This window comes from Moschus berezovskii, chromosome 3 (genome assembly GCF_049115385.1).
Source record: "Moschus berezovskii isolate FMDL1 chromosome 3, NW_MosBer_1.0, whole genome shotgun sequence".
Lineage (NCBI taxonomy): Eukaryota > Metazoa > Chordata > Mammalia > Artiodactyla > Moschidae > Moschus > Moschus berezovskii.
In genome coordinates this window covers 86,203,039-86,223,142 of record NC_142462.1, presented here as the reverse complement: position 1 = coordinate 86,223,142, position 20,104 = coordinate 86,203,039, and the positions used below count along the sequence as shown (strand labels likewise).

The window sequence follows — 20,104 nt, the reverse complement described above, 5'->3', positions numbered from 1 at the left end:
GCAACTAGAGTAGCTCCTGCTCACCACAACTAGAGAAAGCCCAAGAGTGGCAAGATCTAGACGCCAAAAATCAAATAAATAAATATTCAAAAAAAAAAATCCTGGGACTTCCCTAGTGGTCCAGTGGCTAAGATTCTGAGCTTCCAGTGTAGGGGACCCAGGTTTGATCCCTGGTCAGGGAACTAGATCACACATGCAGCAAGTAAGAACCAGTACAGCCAAATAAATAAATATTTTTTAAAAAAGAAAAATTCTCAAGTGTCTGAGCTACTTTGTAAAAAAAAAAGAAAATAACAGATGTTGGCAAGGATGAGGAGAAACTAGAGCCCTCATACACATCGGTGGTGGGAATGTAAACAGGTGCAGTCACTTTGGAACCATTAGTGGTTCCTCAAGAAAGTTACTGTTTGACCCATCAATTCCACGCCTAGGAACATATGAAGAGAACTGAAAACCTATGTCCACACAAAAACTTGTGCACAATTATTCATAATAGTCAACCAAATGTCCATCAACTGACTAACAGATGAACAAAATGTGGTATATGCTAACAATAGAATATTATTTGTCTGTAAAAGAATAAAGTACTGGAACTTCCTTAGTGGTCCAGTGGCTAAGACTTTGTGCTTCCAATGTAGGGGGACTGGGTTCAATTCCTGGTCAGGGAAATAGATCCCACATGCAGCAACTAAGACCCAATGCAGCCAAATAAATAAATATTTTTAATTAAAAAAAAGAATGAAGTACTGACACATAATACAATGTTACAATATGGCTGAATTTTGAAGACATTATGCTAAGTGAAAGAAACCAGACAAATGAGATTAGATATTGTACAATTCCATTTATGTGAACTGTCTAGAATAAGCCAGATCTATGGGAGTTGGTGATGGACAGGGAGGCCTGGCGTGCTGTGATTCACGGGGTCGCAAAGAGTCGGACACGACTAAGTGACTGAACTTAACTGCACTGATAGACCCAAAAAGTAGGTTAGTGGTTGCCAGAGGCTGGGGAGAAGGGAATGGGCGTGACCTCTAGTGGGCGGCAGCTTCTCTTTGGCGTGATGAGAAGTTCTAATATTAGATGATGGCGCTGGCTGGTTGCACAACCTTGTGAATATACTAAAAACCACTGAATTGCCCAAATCAAAATGGTGAGTTTTGTGGTGTGTGAATTATAGGTCAATTTAAAAAAGTGGCAAAAGTGTATGCAAGGTTAGTTGAAAGAATTAAGTCTAAGCATTTTTTGAGGGGAGAACAATATAACTTCAAATTTTAAAAAAGAAAAGAAAAATGGCCGCCTCAAGGTTCTGTTTCCTCATCTGCCAAATGAAGATCACCTTTTCTGCTCCTGGGGTTGTGAGGGGACCAGACACACCGAGGGAAGCCCCCGACCGAGCCACCTATGAGATGCTCCTGTCCCTGCATCCGGAAAAGTCTCACCCCTGCGTTCTGGGCATCTTCCCCGCAGCCTCAGGTAGTCCTCCAAACAATCTGAGAAGGAGGTTCTCGCAGACTCACTCTGCCGAAAGGAAGGTGTGAGGGGGGTTTCCATGCCTGGGGTCCACGATTCTAACAGAAAGAGCTGAACTTGATGCTGCTCTGTGGAACTTTGGGGTGGATGCTCCAGACCCTCACCTCAGCGTCATCTCAGGGAATGGCCCTCAGAGCCAGCAGGTTTGTTTTGTGGGAACATGGCCCTTCTGGGCATCAAAACTCTTTTTTGTGACCATGTCCCATCCTCTGTGGGAAAACTCAGCAGGTCAAAACACAAAAGTGCGAGAGCAGCCCCTTCTGTGGAAGACAGCCCTCCTGAGAGAGGAGGGGCTCAGGGGCTCTTGGGACTGAGCCCCCTCTTGACAAACCCTCTCCAGACCCAAGCTTAGGTTTGTTTTCATTTTTTCACTGATGGGGGCTTTCCCTGTCAGGATGCCACTCAGCAAACACTCCCATCCTTGGTCAGTGAGTGGTCTCTGCATGCCCCACCAGGGCCAGCCCCGCACTGGAGCCACAGCTTCAGTGGGGAGCAGAGCAGTGTCCAATCAAAGCCACCATGACCAGCCCTGAGGACTGACCCGAGCAAACAACAATAAAAACCAATGAAATGTTTGCAGGTGACTGGGATGCTGCATGAGAGATGTTCTGTGTGCATGACTATTGCATGACAAGGAGCTCCTCTCCGCAGAAGGGGGCCAAGGGGTGGGACAGGAGCGGTTCTCAAGGAATAAAGAACATGTAGGAGAGGAACCGAGGAATGAGGCTCAAGCAGGTGAAGAGAGGCAACGGGGACACTCTTCCCAGAGGCAGACGCGTGAGCAAAGTTCCCAAGGAAGAAGGGGGCTGGGGTCCTGCTGCCTGAAAGGGCTCTGAGCTTGTGGTGGGGATAATTCTGGAAGGCCTATCTGATTAGGATTGCCATCTTCCTAAGAGCAGTGAGAAGGGTGGAGGGGGGGCTTCAAACTAGGCAGCGTTCTCCACAGACAACTGGTAGCCACGGGGAATGAGACCGCAGCAGGTTAGAATCTGAGAGAAGGTGGAAGTCCAGGGTGATGGCCGATAAGTGTGCTGATCTCAACATTACTTAAAGGTGGAGCCAGTTTGCCTTGATGGGGGCCCCAGATAATGAATGGAGGTGAAGGTAGGCTGCAGGATTATGGTGTGAGCCTTGGGACAGGCACCTGCCCTAAGACAAGAACACTGGAAGGAAGGAGCCAGCTCAGCCATCAGCACTGGGGAGAGACTCTGGAGTAGGCCATGTGGGAGCTTTGAGGGGGGGCTCAAGTCTGGGTTGCGAATCAAGCTGCTCTTCCAGGTCAGGAGCAGACAGACACAGACCTGCATGGTGGGGAGGTTACCCCACCCACCTCCAAGAGAGGAGAGGTGTGACAAGGGGAAGGCCTCAGTAAGTTCTGAGCCCTTCCATGACACAGCCAGAGTCCACAGCAAACAGGTCAACCTCTGTCCACACCACCGGGTCACAATTAAGCAAGGAAGGCCCCCCAAATCAGAGTGCCCCAGGAAGAGGAAGGGAGCAGCTGTGAGAGCAGAGAGGCCACCTCTCAAGAGAGGAGAAGGGCTGGGACTGGAGAAGGGCTGGGAGGGGAGCGGCTGGAGAGCTGGGGCGAAGGGCTGGGGGGCAGGGGGGTGGGCAGGACCCAAGGGACTGGGGAGGGGATATGCTGGCCAGAGCGGGTAGAGGTGTGTCCACTCTGGCCTTCCCTGGGTTGGCTTCCTGGAGAAGCCCAGGCACAGGGATGCCCTCCCAGACTCTGGAAGGTCCTGGCTCCCAGCATCCTGGATGTAGGGTTCTCAGGGCCTGGGATGGCCACACTCAGCACCGACACAGACGGAAGCTGGGACAGTGTGCCCCAGTGTGTCCCCTGCCCCAAGCCCAGCCCCAACTTCCCCAGTGGCCCAGTAGGAACAATGGGCCTACAGGAGTGGCGGATAGAGAAAGAGACCAAGGCTGTGGGGATGGTCGGAAACCCAAGAGGGGCAGCCTCAGATGTGTCCTCAGCAGAGGACACGGGTGACATTTGCCACGTTGGCGACAGCTGGAGACTGTGTACCCATAGACACAAGCCACACCCATCACAGACTCAGCATCCTTTATTGCACAGCGAGACTGTGATCTGTCACCGGTGTGGGCGCAGGTAGAGAACCTCTCAGCAGCTCGGCCACAGGAGGGTGAAGGCACCACGGCTGCAGCGGAAATCCGGCTCTGGCTGCTCCGATCTGGGCTCCACGGAGACCAGGCGCCGGGCCCCGCGCTGGGTCAGGGGGATGCAATCGGACACGCGGACCTCCAGGGCCCGTCCCTCCCTGAAGGAAGGAGGTCAGGGTCAGGATGGGCCAGGGTCCTCAGATAGGCAGCCACCGCCCTGCCCGCGCCCAGGGTCTCACCCCTGGCAGTGCGCAGCCAGCACCCCCACCAGCTCCCCGATGCGGTTGTCCAGTGGCGGCTGGGAGCGGTGCAGACACACCACCAGGTCATCATAGCCCCGCGCGTGCAGCACCACCAGCTGGTCCCGCCCGCTGGTCACGCTCAGCCCGGTCACCTGAGGGGGGCAGGGTCTCAGGGTCAAGGGTGCAGCAGGCCCTCCACCCCAACCCTACATTCTGGAGGGCCCCAGCATCCCAGGAACACATGTCTGCCCGGGTGTCTTCCCCTCCCAGCACTCTGCCCTCTTCAGACAGCCTCTTCAAGCTCCAGTCCTCCGTCCTCCCTGCAGGCTCTGCAGTCCTGTCATCCCCTCTAAGTCCCCTTCCTTCCTTTCTGGTCCTGCCCATTAAAGAGAGGGTTGGGCAAGGTGCGCCGCACAAGAGGACTTTTGCCATGATGGAATATTCTAGATCTGCAAAGTCTAACATGGCACCATTGCTCACCTATAGCTTTCTAGCACCTGAATGTGCTGGTGCAACTAAGAAGCTGAACTTTCAGTTTTCTTTCCTTGTCAGTTGCATTTAAAATATCCACACTGGTAGTGGCCATGGTACCAGATGGCCCCTCACCCTGAGAGTTATAGGGACCCCCAGCCTCAGTTTCTGCCCTGGGTTGTCTCTTGTCCTAAGGGAGTATGAGCTGTGACTCAAGGGAGTAGGTAGGCCCTAGAGCTGCGCAGAGGGGTGTAGGGAAGGGACAGGGTCCCACGGGTGGCAGCCACACACTGGTGGTCCAGGTAGGGAGGACCCCCAGGCAGGCGCAGATGTGGGGAAGAGGGGCCATTTGGCTCTGCCCAAGAGTATACAGCAGGAGGGGGGTGAGGAGGCTGAGCATGGAGTTTGGGGCCTTATACCCATGGGCAGGCTGTTCAGTGGGGGTTGGGGAGAAGCCGCCACCCTGAGCTGATGCTGAGTTCTAGATTGCTCTGGTCATCCCAGGGAGGCATGAGGGGAGGGCAGCAGCAGCAGTGTCCAGCAGGACACTGGGCCCTCTGGAGCCCGGCAAATGCCTCTGCCATCCCACAGGGCTCACCGCGTCCAGGGGCACAGCCCGCATCACCCGGTACTGCCGGCCTGGCTCCAGCTTGTAAAGGTGCCGATCTGTGAGCAACAGTGCCCGGTCCCGGCTTTTGTTGAAGCGATTCACCTGTCGGATGGATGATTTCAGGGTCACTGCCTGGCCTGGGGGGCTCCCCAAGAGGTGTGGCTGGAGGCCTCCCCTCTGTGAAGCCATTCTCTCACTAACTGGGTTGGAGGTGAAGTTTTTGAAGTTCAAGAGTAGTTGTGAAACCTCTTAGCTGGGCCTGAGCCAGGGCTGTCATTAGCCAGCAGCCCTGAACCCACTGCTCACCTTTCTGACGTGGCTGGAGAAGAGCACAGCCCCAAAGCTGTCTTTTTCCCGAAGCGTCTTCAGTCGCTGAGCAAACAGGCCTGAGGCTGTGGGGTTGTCTGTGGCCTGGGGACAGTTGGGGGTTGCTTGGGATGAGGTTGTGGGACCATGCATGATAGACCACGACTCTTAAAGAATCTGCACAGCTATCCTTGACCTCAGAAAACCTCATCATGTCATGCACAAGCCTCCCAGTGGGCCCAGCCAACATGCTGGGTTCCCTGAAGCCCACCACAAAGACCCCTGCAGCCCTAAGGTTCTAGGCACACATGTGAGCCCCCCCCACATACCCACCCACCCAGTCAGCTCCTCAGGCCAGGCCTGGACGGACACTGAGATGGAAGGGGCCGGGCAGGACCTGGCTCCTCCATGCTAAGCCATCCATTTGGGCCAACTTCACACCCCTAAGGCTTCAGCCCCTGCAGAACTGGGCCAGGGGGCCACTCACAGCACCCGTGTGGGCCAGCGGGAGCCACGGTGTTGGGTGCCAGTCAGGGGCTGTGCCTAACGAGGGGGTCTGTGCCTGAGAATGGGGGGTGGGGAACATAGGAAAAGGAGTGGGAGTAGGGTAGAGGAGGCAGCTCTCAGTAAAACCTAGGTCAGCTGGTTCTGTGTAAAAACACTTAAACTGTGAGGCAAGGGGCAAGGACACATTGGGACAGCCCACAGGACAGCCAGGCCCAGAGACAGGACAGCTAAGGTGGACACAGGCAAGGTCTCAGCCTGGAGCCCCTCCTTGGCAGCCAGCCCCCGCAGCCCTGACACTTACGGAGGACAAGTAGTCCCGGGCCCAGGCCCGCCGGCAGCCCCAGTCCTGCCGTAGCTCCTGCAGGGCTGCCATGGCAGCCACCTTGGCCTTGATCTGAGCCATGTCCGAAGGGGGGATGTTCTTCACCAGCTGCCGGGCCCGCCACCTGGAGAGGGCCAGGTAGTCAGATGGACCTCTGTGAAGGCCTTACCCCTCCCCACTCCTGGTTCTGCTCCCTTTCCTGAGAACACACGTTAATGACTTTTCACATCCTTTACCCCAGTAGGAGAAGGCCAAGCCCCTCAGCCTGGCACTGGCCGCCCTCTGTGTCACAGCCTCCCTGGTCTCAGTGGAAAGTGGCCTCTCCTGCTCTGAGCACATTGGTTGCCCTTCACACCTTGTCCTAAAGAACTCCTACTCAGCCTTCAAAGCCTGGTTCAGTTGCAGAGTTTCCTCCACTTCTAGCTTCAACCCACCCACCCTGCAGGGCCCTAGCAAGGAGGTAAAGGCCTACAAGCCCTCCAGATGTCCAGAATGGTGCTGGAGACATTAGGAATCTTCTAGCAGTTGTGAGGTGTAGGCAGTCAACTGATGCTCACAGCCCTCTGTCTTCCTGTTTATCCAATGGGACTGTGTGTCTCCTAGCTGGCCCCGTGGGGTTCAGATGACCTGGTCCAGGTGTTCAATGGGCTCTAGCTGAGCGGAAAAGACCAAGGAGGGTGGTGGCGCAGAGCAAGTACCTGGAGAAGAGGGCCTGGCAGATGTCCTGGAAAGGCTGCAGCACGGTGGGCGGTGGGGGCCAGACGAGGTCACGGCCATAGTGAGGGGGCTGCCGTGCAGCCTGGAATCGCCGCTGCAGCTCTGTCAGGTGAGCTCGCACCTTGTGCCTCCGGAACCAGCGCATGATGGTGTAGATGGCCCTCAGTCGCCGGCAGCGCCTTCTGGCCAGCGTGCCCCGCCATGCCTGGGGGGCCGGTAGGACGTGGTGCTCCATCAGGCCATGCCAGGCCCCACCTCCCTCATATGTGCTGCTGTGCTGTGCTTAGTCTCTCAGTCATGTCCCACTCTTTGCAACCCTATGGACCCTAGCCCGCCAAGCTCCTCTATCCATGGGGATTCTCCAGGCAAGAATACTAGAGTGGTTTGCCATGCCCTTCTGCAGGGGATCTTCCCAACCCAGGGATCAAACCCAGGTCTCCTGCACTGCAGGTGGATTCTTTACCATCTGAGCCACCAGAGAAGCTCCTCCTTCATATAGGGAGACCCCAAATTGGAGGGGTACCCTGAGAATGCAACCATCAAACACTACAAGACTGGAGACCCTACAAGACAAGCAGCCCAGTGAACTCACAGATTAAAACCTGATTCAAACAGACTGAGGACACGATTGGGGACATGTGATTACTGACTGGACAGGACACAGGAAGTCAGTAACAACTTTCTAAATCCTATTTCTGGGATGGTGTGGTTTTGTGTCATGTTCTTAACCCCTGTGTGTTAGAGGAGCTATCAGGGGTAACAACAAAATGCAGTGTGTCATCATTCATTGGATTCTGGGTTTTTAAAAGACATGATGGGTCATAGTGACACCCCTTCGGAAATTTGAATACGGCCTACATGTTAGATATTCAGCTACACAGGTTATATTTTATCAGTGTTCGTTTTCTTGAATGGGCTAACGTCGGTGTGATGATAAAGGGGAATGTCCTTGTTCTCAGGATACACGCCTGATGAAGGATTTAGAGGTCATTACTTTATGTGGCTAGGGAAAAAATACAAATATATGGGTACCTGTATGTGGATGTGGAGAGAGATAAAGACAGACAGAGATGTGGCGGTGGGTGAGAACACATAATTGTAGCCATCCAGGTGAATGGTACATTGTATGAATCTTTCCTGTTTCTGTAGGTTTGAAATGTTTAAAGTAAAACGTTATGAGGCGAGGTGGGAGAGGGTATGCCTTTGGAAAGTCATACTAAAATGATTATAAAGGAAATGATTTGATTCAAAATAACGGGAATGAAGGTGAGGTGTCTACACAAAACCACAAGAGTCATGAGGCAGGGCAGTCAGAATGTGGGAATTTAGTACACCATTCTGCCCGATTTTCTCCAGGTTTGAAATATTTCAGGATAAATGGAAGAAAGGAAGGGAAAGGAAGAAGTGAAGAAGCGAGATTCCTGATTATCTTGTTTTCAGCACCTGGGACCGAGGCTGGTGGCCACAGGACAGAGGTGACCTGAACAGAAATCCCAACTTTTTGCTTGCCAGTTTCAATCTCCGTTTGTCGCCTGTGAGCAGGAGACTTCTCTAGCACTTGGAACAGTGTCTGTGGTCCCCTCGGTGCACGCGCATCCCCCCACCTGGGCTGGTGCACACCCGTGTCTCCCCTACCCCCGGGTAATGCTCAGAGCGCTCTCCGGCCCCCCTCAACGCCGGCCCTGGCGGGCGTCCAGCCGGCCGCACCTTCTGCAGCAGCAGCACGATGATGGGGATGAGACAGGCACGGCTCTGCTCCAGCGTGACCAGAGTCCGGGGCGAACGGATGAAGAGCTTGCTGTGGCCAAAGGCCACGTCCCCTTGCAGCCCGTGCTGCTCCAGGAGAGCGCCCACGGCCGCCTTATCGGAGCCCAGCAGGTGATTCGGCCACGTGTACTCACAGGTCATCTTGTACCTGTCACGGCAGGACCGGGCTGTGGGCGCTGGGCCCTGGGGAGGGGCGTGGACCTAAAACCCCATCCTCCTCCCCTCTCATCCCCGCCCCCGACCCTCTCCCTCCTCCTCTCTCCTCCCCCCTCCTCCCTCCCACCCTTTCCCCCAAGCCACTCCCACTCCAACGCCAACTCCCTGCCACGCCCACACCCTCCTTGCCACGCCCACTTCAGGCCACCCTGCCCAGCCCCACCCCTTGGGTCACGCGAGGGGCCTCCAAGACTGGCAGTGTCCCCGGGTCAGCAGCAGCCTGCAGGCTTCCGCACTGACGTCTGAAAAGCGCTCGTTGCTTTGGGCACCCCTTGCCGGCTGATGGAACTTCTCAAGGACCAGTCCCCTCGGCACGGGAGAAGGGGCCGTACCTGAGCAGGAATCGAGGATAGGGCTGGCGGGAAGCGAAGCCTGCCCTGCGGACCCTTACGTTCTCCAGCAGCCCCAGGTATGCGACCTGGTGGCGACAGTGGCCCTCGTCCAGCTTCCCGGCCACCTTGTCCTCATTGGGCTTGATGCAGCGGACGTAGAAGGGCTCCTGTGGGGAAAAAGGACACTCGGGGAGGCCAGTGTCACAGCCCTATAGTTACTGGACAGGGGCAGCGAGGAGCTCAGGCCCGTCTCTGTCCCTCCCACGCCGCCATCCATAGGGCAGAGGATCTCTCAGGGGGACAGGGAGGCCCCGGGGGCCAAAGACAGGCAGAAGGGCAAGGCCAGCCAGGAGGAGAGTGGGGGTGAGGGCATGGTGGGCAGAATGGGACCTGGGAGCTCCAGTGCTGGGTGCGGGCAGGGTGCCGGCCCACATTCAGGTTCTGACAGTGCAGCAGAGCCCCTCAGTCCTTCCTCTTGCCTTCCTAGAGGCCCTGCAGAGTCTCTGGACATTCTACTGTTAAGCTGGCCCTGGCATCCTCCCGCTGCCCTCTCTGACTTTGGGCCCCAATCTCTGCAAGATGTGAGTGCCACTTTCTTGTCTTGGTGGCTCCAGCTTCCAGAAAGCTAATCCTGGCTCCAGCAGGACCAGGGCTGGGCCAACTGATGTTCTGGGTGAGGTCTCCCCCCGCTCATCCCTGAGAAGCAATGGGGTCAGGGGAAGGCTACAAGGATCTTGTGTTTACTCAAGCCTTGGCTCGGCCCAGGGCATCTTAACCTGAGAAGTGGCAGGTCCCTTTCTGCTGGAGGAGGTATGGCTCACAGCAGACAGGAAAGGAAGACCCCCTCATGATGCGTGGATGAAATGGGGGCCCCAACTTGACATCCAGAAGGATCTCGAAGGATCTAGACTCAAGGTAGTGGGGCTGTACCTTGGAGGCTAGGTTTTCCACCAAGGCCACCATGGAGTTCTTGAAGAGTGTGCCGGCCGTCAGGGGGCGCTTGGTCACCTCTGTGATGTCCTGCTGCCCATCTGGCCACATGGCCCGCAGGGTGGGATCCGTGCTGTGGACACAGGCCGCATGCCCAGATGCCCTCCAGGAGGACAGCCCCCACCCCAGCTCGGCCATGTGTAAACTTCATGACCTTGGACTGTGAGGGTCAGATGGAGTGTCTGAAGGCCCTTCCAGCCAGAGCGCCTGGGCCTTCACCGTCTAGCACCCACACACATGCCCAGAGAGCCCCCTTCACCTGTTGTACAGCAGCCGCTTGAAGTCCTGGAAGAGGAAGTCTCTGTTCTTATCAATGAAGCCCTCCGCAGAGTACCTGGGGGAGGGCCAGGGGAGGGCCAGTGAGGAGCCAAGGGGCTTCTGACCCACCTACCTTGCCCCCCCACCCTCACACCTGGTCAGCCTCCCTTCCTTTCTCCTCACTTGCTCCTCTTCCTTCCCCTCTCCTGCCTGCTTTCCCTGTCGTCATATAAGACCTCTTCCCTCAGAAATTTCTCTCCTGAAAAATGAGTCAAGGGGTTATGCCCACAGAGCCAAATGTTGCATCACTGAATCCTGGCTTTAGCACATACATGCTGTGTGACCTGGGACAAGTGACTTAAACTCTCTGTGGTTCAGTAGACATCACACCCTCAGAACAGTGCTTACTGAGTTTCCATAAATAAATGTTAGCGATTGCAGTTACAGCCAGGAACGCCTGAGTCATTGGTCTATTTGGCTTCTTGGCCTGAGGAACCTCAGATTCATCATTCTAACCTTTGCTAGAAAGCTCAGTGCCAAAATCTTGGCTTCACTTGCAGTTCCTAGAAAGTCTCAGGGCCATGGGATCTGACTTCTGGCAGCTTCATCTTTTCGATTCTATTTCTTCTCCTCTTGAAGGACATGTGGGACACTTGTGCTTCTCTCTGTGAGCCACCTCAGATCCAATTCCGGGTGAGGTGTGTGACAGGGGAATTAATACTAATCATGGCCACTTCTGGAAGACACTAGGGACTTTAGTGCTCAGTGTGTGGCCTGCGGACTGGCCATGTCCACCTGGCCTGGGAGCTCATTAGAAACACATCATCTGCCCTCTCAGCTCCTCCTCGCTGACAAAGGGTGACAAGAACTGGCCCGAGGGCTTCCCTGATGACTCAGTGGTAAAGAATCTGCCTGCCAGTGAAGGGGACATGGATTTAGTCCCTGGTCTGGGAAGATCCCACATGCCACAGAGCAACTAAACCCAGGCTCCACAACTGTTGAGCCTGGGAGCCGCAACTACTGAAGCCTGTGAACCCTAGAGCCTGTGCTCTGCAACAAGAGAAGCCACCACAGTGAGAAGCCCATGCACTGAACCTAGAGCGTATCCCCTGCTCTCTGCAACTAGGGAAACGTCCACACAGCAACGAAAATCCAGCACAGCCAATAAATGAAATAAATATTTTTTTTTTAAATGAACTGGCCCTGGGCTCAGAACAGAGGTCCTATCCTAGCTGTACCTCGGAATCTCCAGCCCCTCTACCAGAAATTGGTTTTTTCTTTTTTAAAGCTGCCCGGAAGATTCTAGGATGCAGCCAGGGCTAAGAATCACTATCTTAAAAGCCCCACTTGACACTTCTCACTTGTGAATCTGGTGAAGAGCATATTTCCAGTGTCTTAAAAAGGGGAGGGGGTGTGGAGGGGAAGCAGACACCCAGGGTGGGGCCTTACGTGACATCCCCTGCATAGTGCTTGATCCGGAAGTCTCGGCCAAACTCCATGGTCTTGTCTGTGGGGCAGAGCTATGGATGGGGACAGCCCAGGTCAAGACCTAGAAGGTGTTGGGGGGATCTGGGGGAGAAAGGGGAGACAGCCCTGCAGAGGAGGCTGAGCCACCACCAAGACCCCCCATCCACCCTACGACAGGCAGTGTGGCACCGTGGGGTGCCCGCCAGGGCCAGGACCAGCTGGAGGGTGGACCGCGGGGCAGAGGGGCACCTGGCGGCTGGTATAGTGTGGGTGGTGGCGGTGGTGTGTGTCCAGGGTCTGCAGAAAGATCCGGTCGGTGATGGGGCCTGCGGTGCTGCAGGCCTCATCCAGCACGGCCAGGATGCCCCGGTGGGGCCGCTCCACCAGATCCACAATGGTGGCGTTGTTGAAGTACTCCACCTGCGGCAGGCAAGCAGGGCAGCTTCCGAGCCCCGTCCGCCAGCCTCCTGCCCGTGTTCCTGCCCAGTGTCCACATCTTGCAGCCCTCCTCCGCACACCCGCCAGCCCAGCACTGTCCTTCCCCCTGTCTCCCTCCCACCCGGGACCCTTGGGTGCAGGGAGGGCCGGGCACCCACGGTCTGCCAGGCGATGCCCTCCCGCTCATATTCCTCTTGCTCCTGCTTCAGGATGAGCTGGATGAAGAGCTGCTGCAGCTTCTCATTACAGTAATTGATGCAGAACTGCTCGAAGCTGGAGGAGGGGTGGGCAGAAGGGCCGTTCAGAGTCTATGCCTCGACCACCCACCATAAGGCTTTGGCTCTGTGGAGAATGAGTGCAACCAATAGCAGCTGTGCTTAGTTGCTCAGTCGTGTCCAAGTCTTTGTGACCCCATGGACTGTAGCCTGCCAGGCTCCTCTGTCCATGGAATTCTCCAGGCAAGGATATTGGAGTGGGTTGCTATGCTCTCCTCCAGGGGATCTTACCAATCCAGGGATCAAACCCAGGTCTTCCACATTGCAGGATTTTTTTTATCATCTGGGCCACCAGGGAAGCCCAATGAATAGCAGGGATCCCCCCAATCGATGCCCTGAAGATCGCCTGAGGGGTCTGGAGCCAGGCATGCCAAGTGGCCTCCCAATAGGGGTGCATCTCCCACTCTGGGCTGCTTTTTTACCTGGTCCCTACCCCCCAGTCCATCCAGCACACGTGCCCTGAAGCCGACTGGGGAGTCCCTGTGAGGGGAAGTAAACCAAGGTCTTGCCATCCCAGGCACCAGTGGGCGGTGGCACAGCTGAAGCAGGCTTGAAGACATGAGCCTGGTGGCCAAGGAGCAACCATGATGGACACTGGGCATCCTGTTCCTCTGCCCAGCCGAGCTCCCCAGGACTATGAGTTGGGTCAGAGTGTGGGATGTGGTGGTGGAGCTACCCACCTATTGACAGGGAACACCTCAAAGCCATAGATGTCCAGCACGCCAATGACTGTGTCCTTGCCGTCACGCCGGGGGTCCCGGTCCCGGGGTTCCATGACATGATTGATCCGGTCCACCACCCACTCAAATAGTCGCTGGTACACTGCCTGGGGAGAGGCAGAGAGCCAGCTGCTTCTGACTGCCTCTGGCCTTGTCTACTCTGGGAAGGCCTCCAAGGTTCCCACCCACCCCCTAGAATACCTTGGCACAGGCGTCCCGGGCATAGCTGGCCTCGGCCGCAGTATGGCCCTTCTCAATGACCTCCCTGCCGCCGGAGGCCACAGTGCGAGCTAGTAGGCAGCGCAGCACTAGCTCCCGGGGTGTGGCCGTCAGCTCAGCCACGTGGTCCACCAGCACTTCCTCCGTCACCGCCAGGCGCCCCTGCTCCAGGCTGTCCTCCTCCAGCTCCACGAACTCGATGTTTCCCTGGTGATGGTAAACCGTCAGGAGTCAGGCTCTGTGTCTCAGAGGAGCCTGTACGCTTATGCCCAGGGAAGGGAAGGCAGGGCATGGGGAGCCGCTCCTGGAGCACACCAGCTTCCCCGAGGCTTCCCACCAGGAATGTCATGTGATTGGTCCCACCGTGTCCTCCTGTAGCTGGTTATGTGCTGCTGCCCACACCTCATGTTTCCTCAGAGAGAGCAGAGGCTCAGAGTCACTGAGTAAGCTGTCCAAAGTCACTCAACTCTTAGGTGACAGAAGCAAGAGCCAGGTCTGCATGTTTGTTGTTAGTTGCTAAGTTGTGTCTGACTCTTTGCAACAGCATGGACTGCAGCATGCTAGGCTTCCCTGTTCTTCTTCATCTCCAGGAATTTGCTCGAACTCATGTCCATTTAGTCAGTGATGCCATCCAACTATCTCATCCTCTGTTACCCCTTCTCCTCCTGCCCTCAGTCTTTCCCAGCATCAGGATCTTTTCCAATGAGTTGGCTCTTTGCATCAAGTGGCCAAAGTATTGGAGCTTCAGCTTCAACATCAGTGGTTCCCATGAAAATTCAGAGTTGATTTCCTTTAGTTGATTTCCTTTGATTGGTTGGATCTCCTTGCAGTCCAAGGGACTCAAGACCAGCAGTTCAGTTTGAAAGCATCAGTTCTTTGGTGCTTAGCCTTCTTTATGGTTCAACTCTCACATCTGTACATGACTACTGGAAAAACCATAGCTTTGACTAGACAGACCTTTGTCGGCAAAGTGATATCTCTGCTTTTTAATATGCTGTCTAGGTTTGTCATAGCTTTTCTTTCAAGGAGCAAGCATCTTTTAATTTCATGGCTGTAGTCATCGTCTGCAGTAATTTTTGAGCTCAAGAAAATAAAATCTGCCACTGTTTCCATTTTACTGAGCCCAAACTGCCCTTACCTGCTAAGTACAGGCTAATCTACCAGACACGGACCAGGCACATTATGGGAACCCATAATCGAAACAACCTGGGTTTCAGCAGAGGGAGGATTGGGCCAGTTACACTGCTGGGTTGTTAGAGGCCAGTCTTCTCCTTCCGGAGAGGTGCCCAGCCAGGGCACCACATGGGGAAGTGGCCGCAGTGCCCACAGGCAGGCTCACCAGGTGCAGTATAGCGGCCAGGATCCGATGCACAGAGGCCACCTCCTCAGGGCTGAAGCCGATCACCCGCATGGCCTCCGTCACCGCCTGGTGGTGGCTCTTCTCGTCGATGTCCAGGACCTGGGGGAGAAAGGGCTCAGCACACCTCTGCCACACTGAACCTCAATTCCTCTGCCCCAGTGCACTTGCTCGCCATTGCTGAGCCCTGATTATTCCAACTGAAAGCCTGCAGAATCAGGCCCCACCAGTCCCGCTGAGCCATTCACACCACCCTGGGCCCAGCTAAAGCCACTGGTCACCAGGCCCAGGGTCCTGGGACTAGGAGTGACTAGAGCCTGGGCTCCCTGCCCCAACTCACACTGAGCCCCGCCCCCTGGCGGGTGAAATTATACAGTGCAGGGTTTCTCTGCAGGTGCAGTTCTTGCAGCTCCTCATCCTCACAGCCCCGCAGCACCTGGAGGACCCAGACATCCCTCTGTTAGGCCCCTGAGCTCCAAGAGACCCCACCATACACCCTACCCACAAACAGATGGCATCCTTCGACCACTGCTGACCCAATGAATGCATGGCATGAGTCAGCACAGTGATGGTGCGGACAGTGCCTGAGCCCAGGGAGGACCCGCTTCTAGGTCAGACATGGTGCAGATCCTGAACCCACTCGATGTAGTGTAGACACCACTAGACTCCAGGGAGATCCCATTTCGGGTTCAGACACTGTGTAGAAGCTGCCTCTGTCCTGGGAGGACCTACTTTACTGATCAGACATATGTAGATATGGCCAGTGTCCAGGCACCCGCTTCGGTGAGTCATAAAGGATGTAGATACCACCTCCAAGTCCAAGGAGATCCCACCTCAGTGGGTCAGACATGGTGTAGACACCACCTGAGTTCTCAGTGGGTCTTACCCAGTGTAGACACTATCAGTGCCCAGAAACCACCTCAGTATCACAGTGTAGACACTGCCCTGCCCAGGCCCAGGGAGACCCCACGTCAGGGCCAGATGAAGTACACACACTACCAAGTCCAGAGAATTCCCAGCCCAGTGGGAATGGGGGACAGGTGATGGCAAGGGAGTGAGGGATGACAGGGGGAGGGGAGGGGAATGGACTGTGGGTGGGGCAAACAGGACCTCCCTTGCAGGTCCCCACCTGCCGGCTTTGGCTCACCTGGTAGAAGGCGTGGAAGTTCCTTTCGCCTACATGCTGCTTAAGGACCCGAGACTGTGGAGAAAGGAACAGCTGGACTCATGCCTGGGACTGGCCCCATCCCAGGGACCTGTCCCAGAGACCCCAGGACAGGGCACGTAGGGGGTGGTGGTGGACCTGGCTATGGAGGGAGCCCCGCCCTGTGAGCCTGAGACATCAGAGAAGGTATGTTCCTGCCTCCACGGCGCCAGGGCCGGGAGAGTCAGCATGGTAGGACAGCTCTGCCTGGTCTCCCTGAGGGAGGCCTGCGTGCAGCCCACCTGCCCGAGGTCTTGGTAGCAGGGCCCACCTTCTCCAGCAGGTAGCTGTGGATGTGTCCCCCCACGGGGTCTCCTTTGAAGTCAAAGTTGATGTCCATGTACTTGCCAAAGCGGCTAGAGTTGTGGTTGCGGTTGGTGCGAGCATTGCCGAAGGCCTCCAGGACGCATGTGGACTTGAGCAGCACGTCCTTGACCCTGAGTGGGGTGAAGAGGCAGAGGGGCCAGGACTATAACACGAAGACCTCGCAATGGGGACTGTGTCTCCATCCAGGATCACCGCCTAAGGCTTCCCAATCACAGGAGGAGAGGGAGTCTGAGGGCCCGGTCTCACCCTGCGCTGCCCCTTGTAGACGCTTGATTCTGAGATGCTGGGAAAGGCACCTGCCAGGCACTCATGCTGGGTGACCTGTAAAGCCTTAAGCCTTGAAAGGCATTGGCCCCGCCTTCCCAGACCAAAGCTGTAGCCCAATGAGGAGCTGGATCTGGACACTTGGCGCTGCCAGGCATGTGTGCTTGGGAATTTCCATCGCTGTTGCCACCCCACTCCCACCCCGAACCCCACCTTACCCCACCTTAACAGGAAGAGGCAGAGCTCTCACACAGGAAGCTGCTCCCACAGATTCCTGTTGGTGAGCTGCTGGCAGGTAGATGGGTCCTGGTTTCCAGGTTTCTGGCCCAGCCCTGACACTGGCCTGGCATCCAGGGCTTTTCTTACGGGCAGCCAACCTCTCTGCTTCCATCGGGTCCCCGTGAGGGCCCAGTACCTGTCTGTTGGCCCTCTATGCCTCCTCCCTTTCCCATCCCTAGAGGAAGGGCACCCCTACGCTGGGCCTCGCCTCTCCTTGGGTAGAGAGGTCCTAGCTGTGGGTCACTTGGAGTCTTACTGACAGCCACCAAACTTGGCCTGAGCTGGGCTCCATTGTGTTTCTTGCCCTCCATCAGGCACAAGACACAGGCCAGCCCTTCCCTACCATCCCCACCTCACTGCCCTCACCTCTCCACCTCGGCCCGCTGGCTTGGGTTGGTAACGGCTGCGATGTATTGCATGATGTGCTTGCTGGCTTCTGTCTTCCCTGCCCCACTCTCGCCTGCCAACAGATAAACAGTCAGAATTTTTGGCTGCTCCCCCTTAACCAGCTCCCTGTGCCCACCCGTACTCCCAGGCACTCCAACCACCACACCATCATTGACAAATGAAAACACTGGGACCCAGGAAGGCTGTGAGCCAGCACCTGGGCCCTGGATGCTAGGCAGGTACCTGAAATAACAATGCAGGTGTCCCTGGACCGGCGCTTCATCGCCCTGTAGGCGGCATTGGCCACAGCGTACAGGTGGGGCGGCCTCTCATAGAGCTCGCGGCCCTGGTACCTGGCAATGGCTTCCGGCCCATACAGGGGCAGCTCCTGGTAGGGGTTTACAGACACCAGCACCTCACCGATGTATGTGTAGATGCGGCCCTTCTCGAACCTGGCACAGGCAGGACAGGTCATCAGTGTTCAGGGCCAAGGAGACACACACCTAGGTCTTAGGGCATTGGGCCCAGGTGGGAAGTCTTGGGGCCCTGGCCCACCCCCAGGACTGAGGGCAGAGAAGCGTGTGGTGGGGAAGTGGTGGGGTTGACTTGAGTCTTCCGGTGCCATCTTGCTGGGAGCCTCACCCACACACAAGGTAATGTAGGGGTCCAAGCTGCTCTCCATGGGATGGAGTCACAGGAATCCGACTCTGTTTTATCAAGGGACTGACTTGCCCAAGGCCACACTGGGCCAGGCAGAACTGGCAGCTTAGGCTATGGAGTTGAGCTCAGGGAGGAGATGGGGGTGGGAGGCGGAGGGAGGGACCTCCAGTGGTTTCCGGGCGGGGACCCAGAAGCAGAAGCAGGACCCGCCCAGCCCCACCCAGACAGTAGGGACTGGGAGGCACTGGGAGGGTGCCTCGGGCAGCATTGCTGCCAGCCTCCCCCTGCATTTCCTCAGACCTCTCAACCCTCGACGTGAACCTAGTCACCAGACAGGGTGCCTGTGTCTGTCTCCTGACCCTTCTGCCCTGGGAGGAGCCCTAGCCCGCCTGCTCCCCGCGGTGTCCGGGACCCGCCCTGCCCCTGACTGCCGGTCCCGGGTTCCCCTTCCTCCACTGCTTCAGACACGAGAGTTTTCCGGCTTGGCTCCCTGCACACCCAGAACCTGCTGGAGACAGACACTCCATCTGCAAGCTGTGTGGCCCTGGGTTCAGGGTCCCAGTGTTAATATGATGATGGTAGTACCTATCTCAGAAGCTGGTTTGTAATCTGCTTAGTTCTGTGCCTCATACAACAGAGAAGCTCATTTCCGGTCTGACTCTCCATCCTACAGCCCTGGGGAGGCTGACTTGACTCAGGGCCCGTGGTGGCTGACTTCAGGGGGATCTGTCCTTAGGCTCTGCACAGTGGGTTACCATCGGCCCCTCATGGCTGTCCAGGAATGAAGCCAGCTCGTGCTGCCACCCCTCGTCACCACCAGCTCCTCCCTGCCCTCTGCCCTCTGGCAAATAGGGCCCCGTGTCACTTCTACCAGCCACACCCTGAAGCACCCCACATGTCCCCTTGAGGGTGTCATCTCAACTTGTCCACCTGTACCCCAGGGAGGCCCCTGACCACTTCCCTTTGAGACTCTAGGGATCAGCACAGCCTCACTAGGAAGATGGAGCAGCCACTCGGTCCAGATGCCTGGCACCTGCCTGCCCCTGCCAAGAGGAAGGCTCAGGAGACACCTGGGCTGTGGGAGGCACAGGCCTGGGGAGCCTGCTCTAGCACTGGCTGACTGACCCTGAGGGGACAGTCCTTCCAGCCCCAACAACTCCCTGCGGTCACCCAGATGGTGGGCTGGTGGAGACCAATTGGGGATGGGGACAGGGAGAAGGGGAGCCCATGCCCTGGGTCTACCTGAGTTTCAGATTCTCCATGAAGTCTTCCATGGTCACTTGGTCCAAAAGCACGAAGTCGGGCTTGCCGCACTCAGGGCCTTCCCCGTCCTCCATCCTGCCCCTGCCGGCGCGGGAAGCACCCAGGCCAGGTTGCCCCAACCTTCCTGTGCAGAGTGACTGAGGGGAGGGGTGCTCTCGCACAGGCCCAGCCCTCCCTGCCTGCAGCCTCCCCGCCTGCCGCCCCAGCAGTGTGGTGAAGTAGGAAGTGGGTTCTTCTGGCCCCGGGAAGGGCTTGCCCTCCCCGCTTGCTGTCCCCTCCCAAGGGGCTCTGACCCCTGCTTCCTGGTTCCCTCCCCTCCGGGCATGCCTAATGGTTGAGGTCGAGGTCGAGGTAGTCAAGGAAACTCTGACCCTCTGTGATTGATCTCACCCTCTCCCCAAGCAGAGGAGCTTCTGCAGTTCCCCGCCCTGCTGGTCACTTGTGGGACCCTGAGGAGAGATTTCTTGTGGTAGTCCTGGTTACAAAACTCTGTATGTCTGTCAACTCTCAGACGCCAACACTAGGTGGATTTTAGGGTAGGCACATTGTACCTTGAGAAAAAGTCAAAGAATGCTGATACCCAGGCCTTTGGGGCAAAAACCTAGGCAGTAATTCTTCAAAGTGTGCGAGACCATGCCAGGATAAATGACTGAGAAATGACAAAGCCAGCTTCACTGCATACCCTGCCACGACCAGGTGCCTGATGTTTTGGGTTCATCATGCTGACACTCAGTCTTCCAGGCTTCTGGATGCTTCCTGGAAGGGTCCTGTGTCCTTGAGGCCCACCTGCCTGTCCCTCTAGTAGTAAGGACAGGAACTGCTCCAGGAGCCCCCTGTCCCACCT

At 56.5% G+C, this 20,104-nt stretch overlaps 1 protein-coding gene across 1 annotated transcript; it reads right to left on the bottom strand.

Annotated features, from left to right (window-relative positions):
• Positions 1-3,592: 3,592 nt before the first annotated feature.
• MYO1G (myosin IG) lies at positions 3,593-19,473 on the bottom strand. The gene is made up of 22 exons (XM_055421084.2): positions 19,240-19,473; positions 17,581-17,789; positions 17,317-17,410; positions 16,352-16,517; positions 16,024-16,077; positions 15,217-15,312; positions 14,859-14,978; positions 13,502-13,726; positions 13,262-13,407; positions 12,465-12,579; positions 12,118-12,288; positions 11,851-11,921; positions 10,403-10,477; positions 10,084-10,216; positions 9,154-9,320; positions 8,546-8,753; positions 6,820-7,043; positions 6,101-6,245; positions 5,293-5,397; positions 4,975-5,088; positions 3,903-4,057; positions 3,593-3,821 (listed from the first exon to the last, which is right to left on the bottom strand). Exons 1-22 carry the CDS (start codon positions 19,332-19,334, stop codon positions 3,665-3,667), a joined length of 3,045 nt encoding a protein of 1,014 aa, XP_055277059.2. The 5' UTR covers positions 19,335-19,473; the 3' UTR covers positions 3,593-3,664.
• Positions 19,474-20,104: the final 631 nt, after the last annotated feature.

Bases quoted from the DNA above. Each gene is read 5' to 3' on its own strand.
- MYO1G (XM_055421084.2), bottom strand. From the start codon at position 19,334: ATGGAGGACGGGGAAGGCCCTGAGTGCGGCAAGCCCGACTTCGTGCTT. The intron at 11,922-12,117 runs GTGCCCCTCTGC...CCCCATCCATAG, and splicing joins CACACTATACCAGCCGCCAG to CTCTGCCCCACAGACAAGAC. The intron at 5,398-6,100 runs GTAAGTGTCAGG...AACTGTCCCCAG, and splicing joins CCCGGGACTACTTGTCCTCC to GCCACAGACAACCCCACAGC.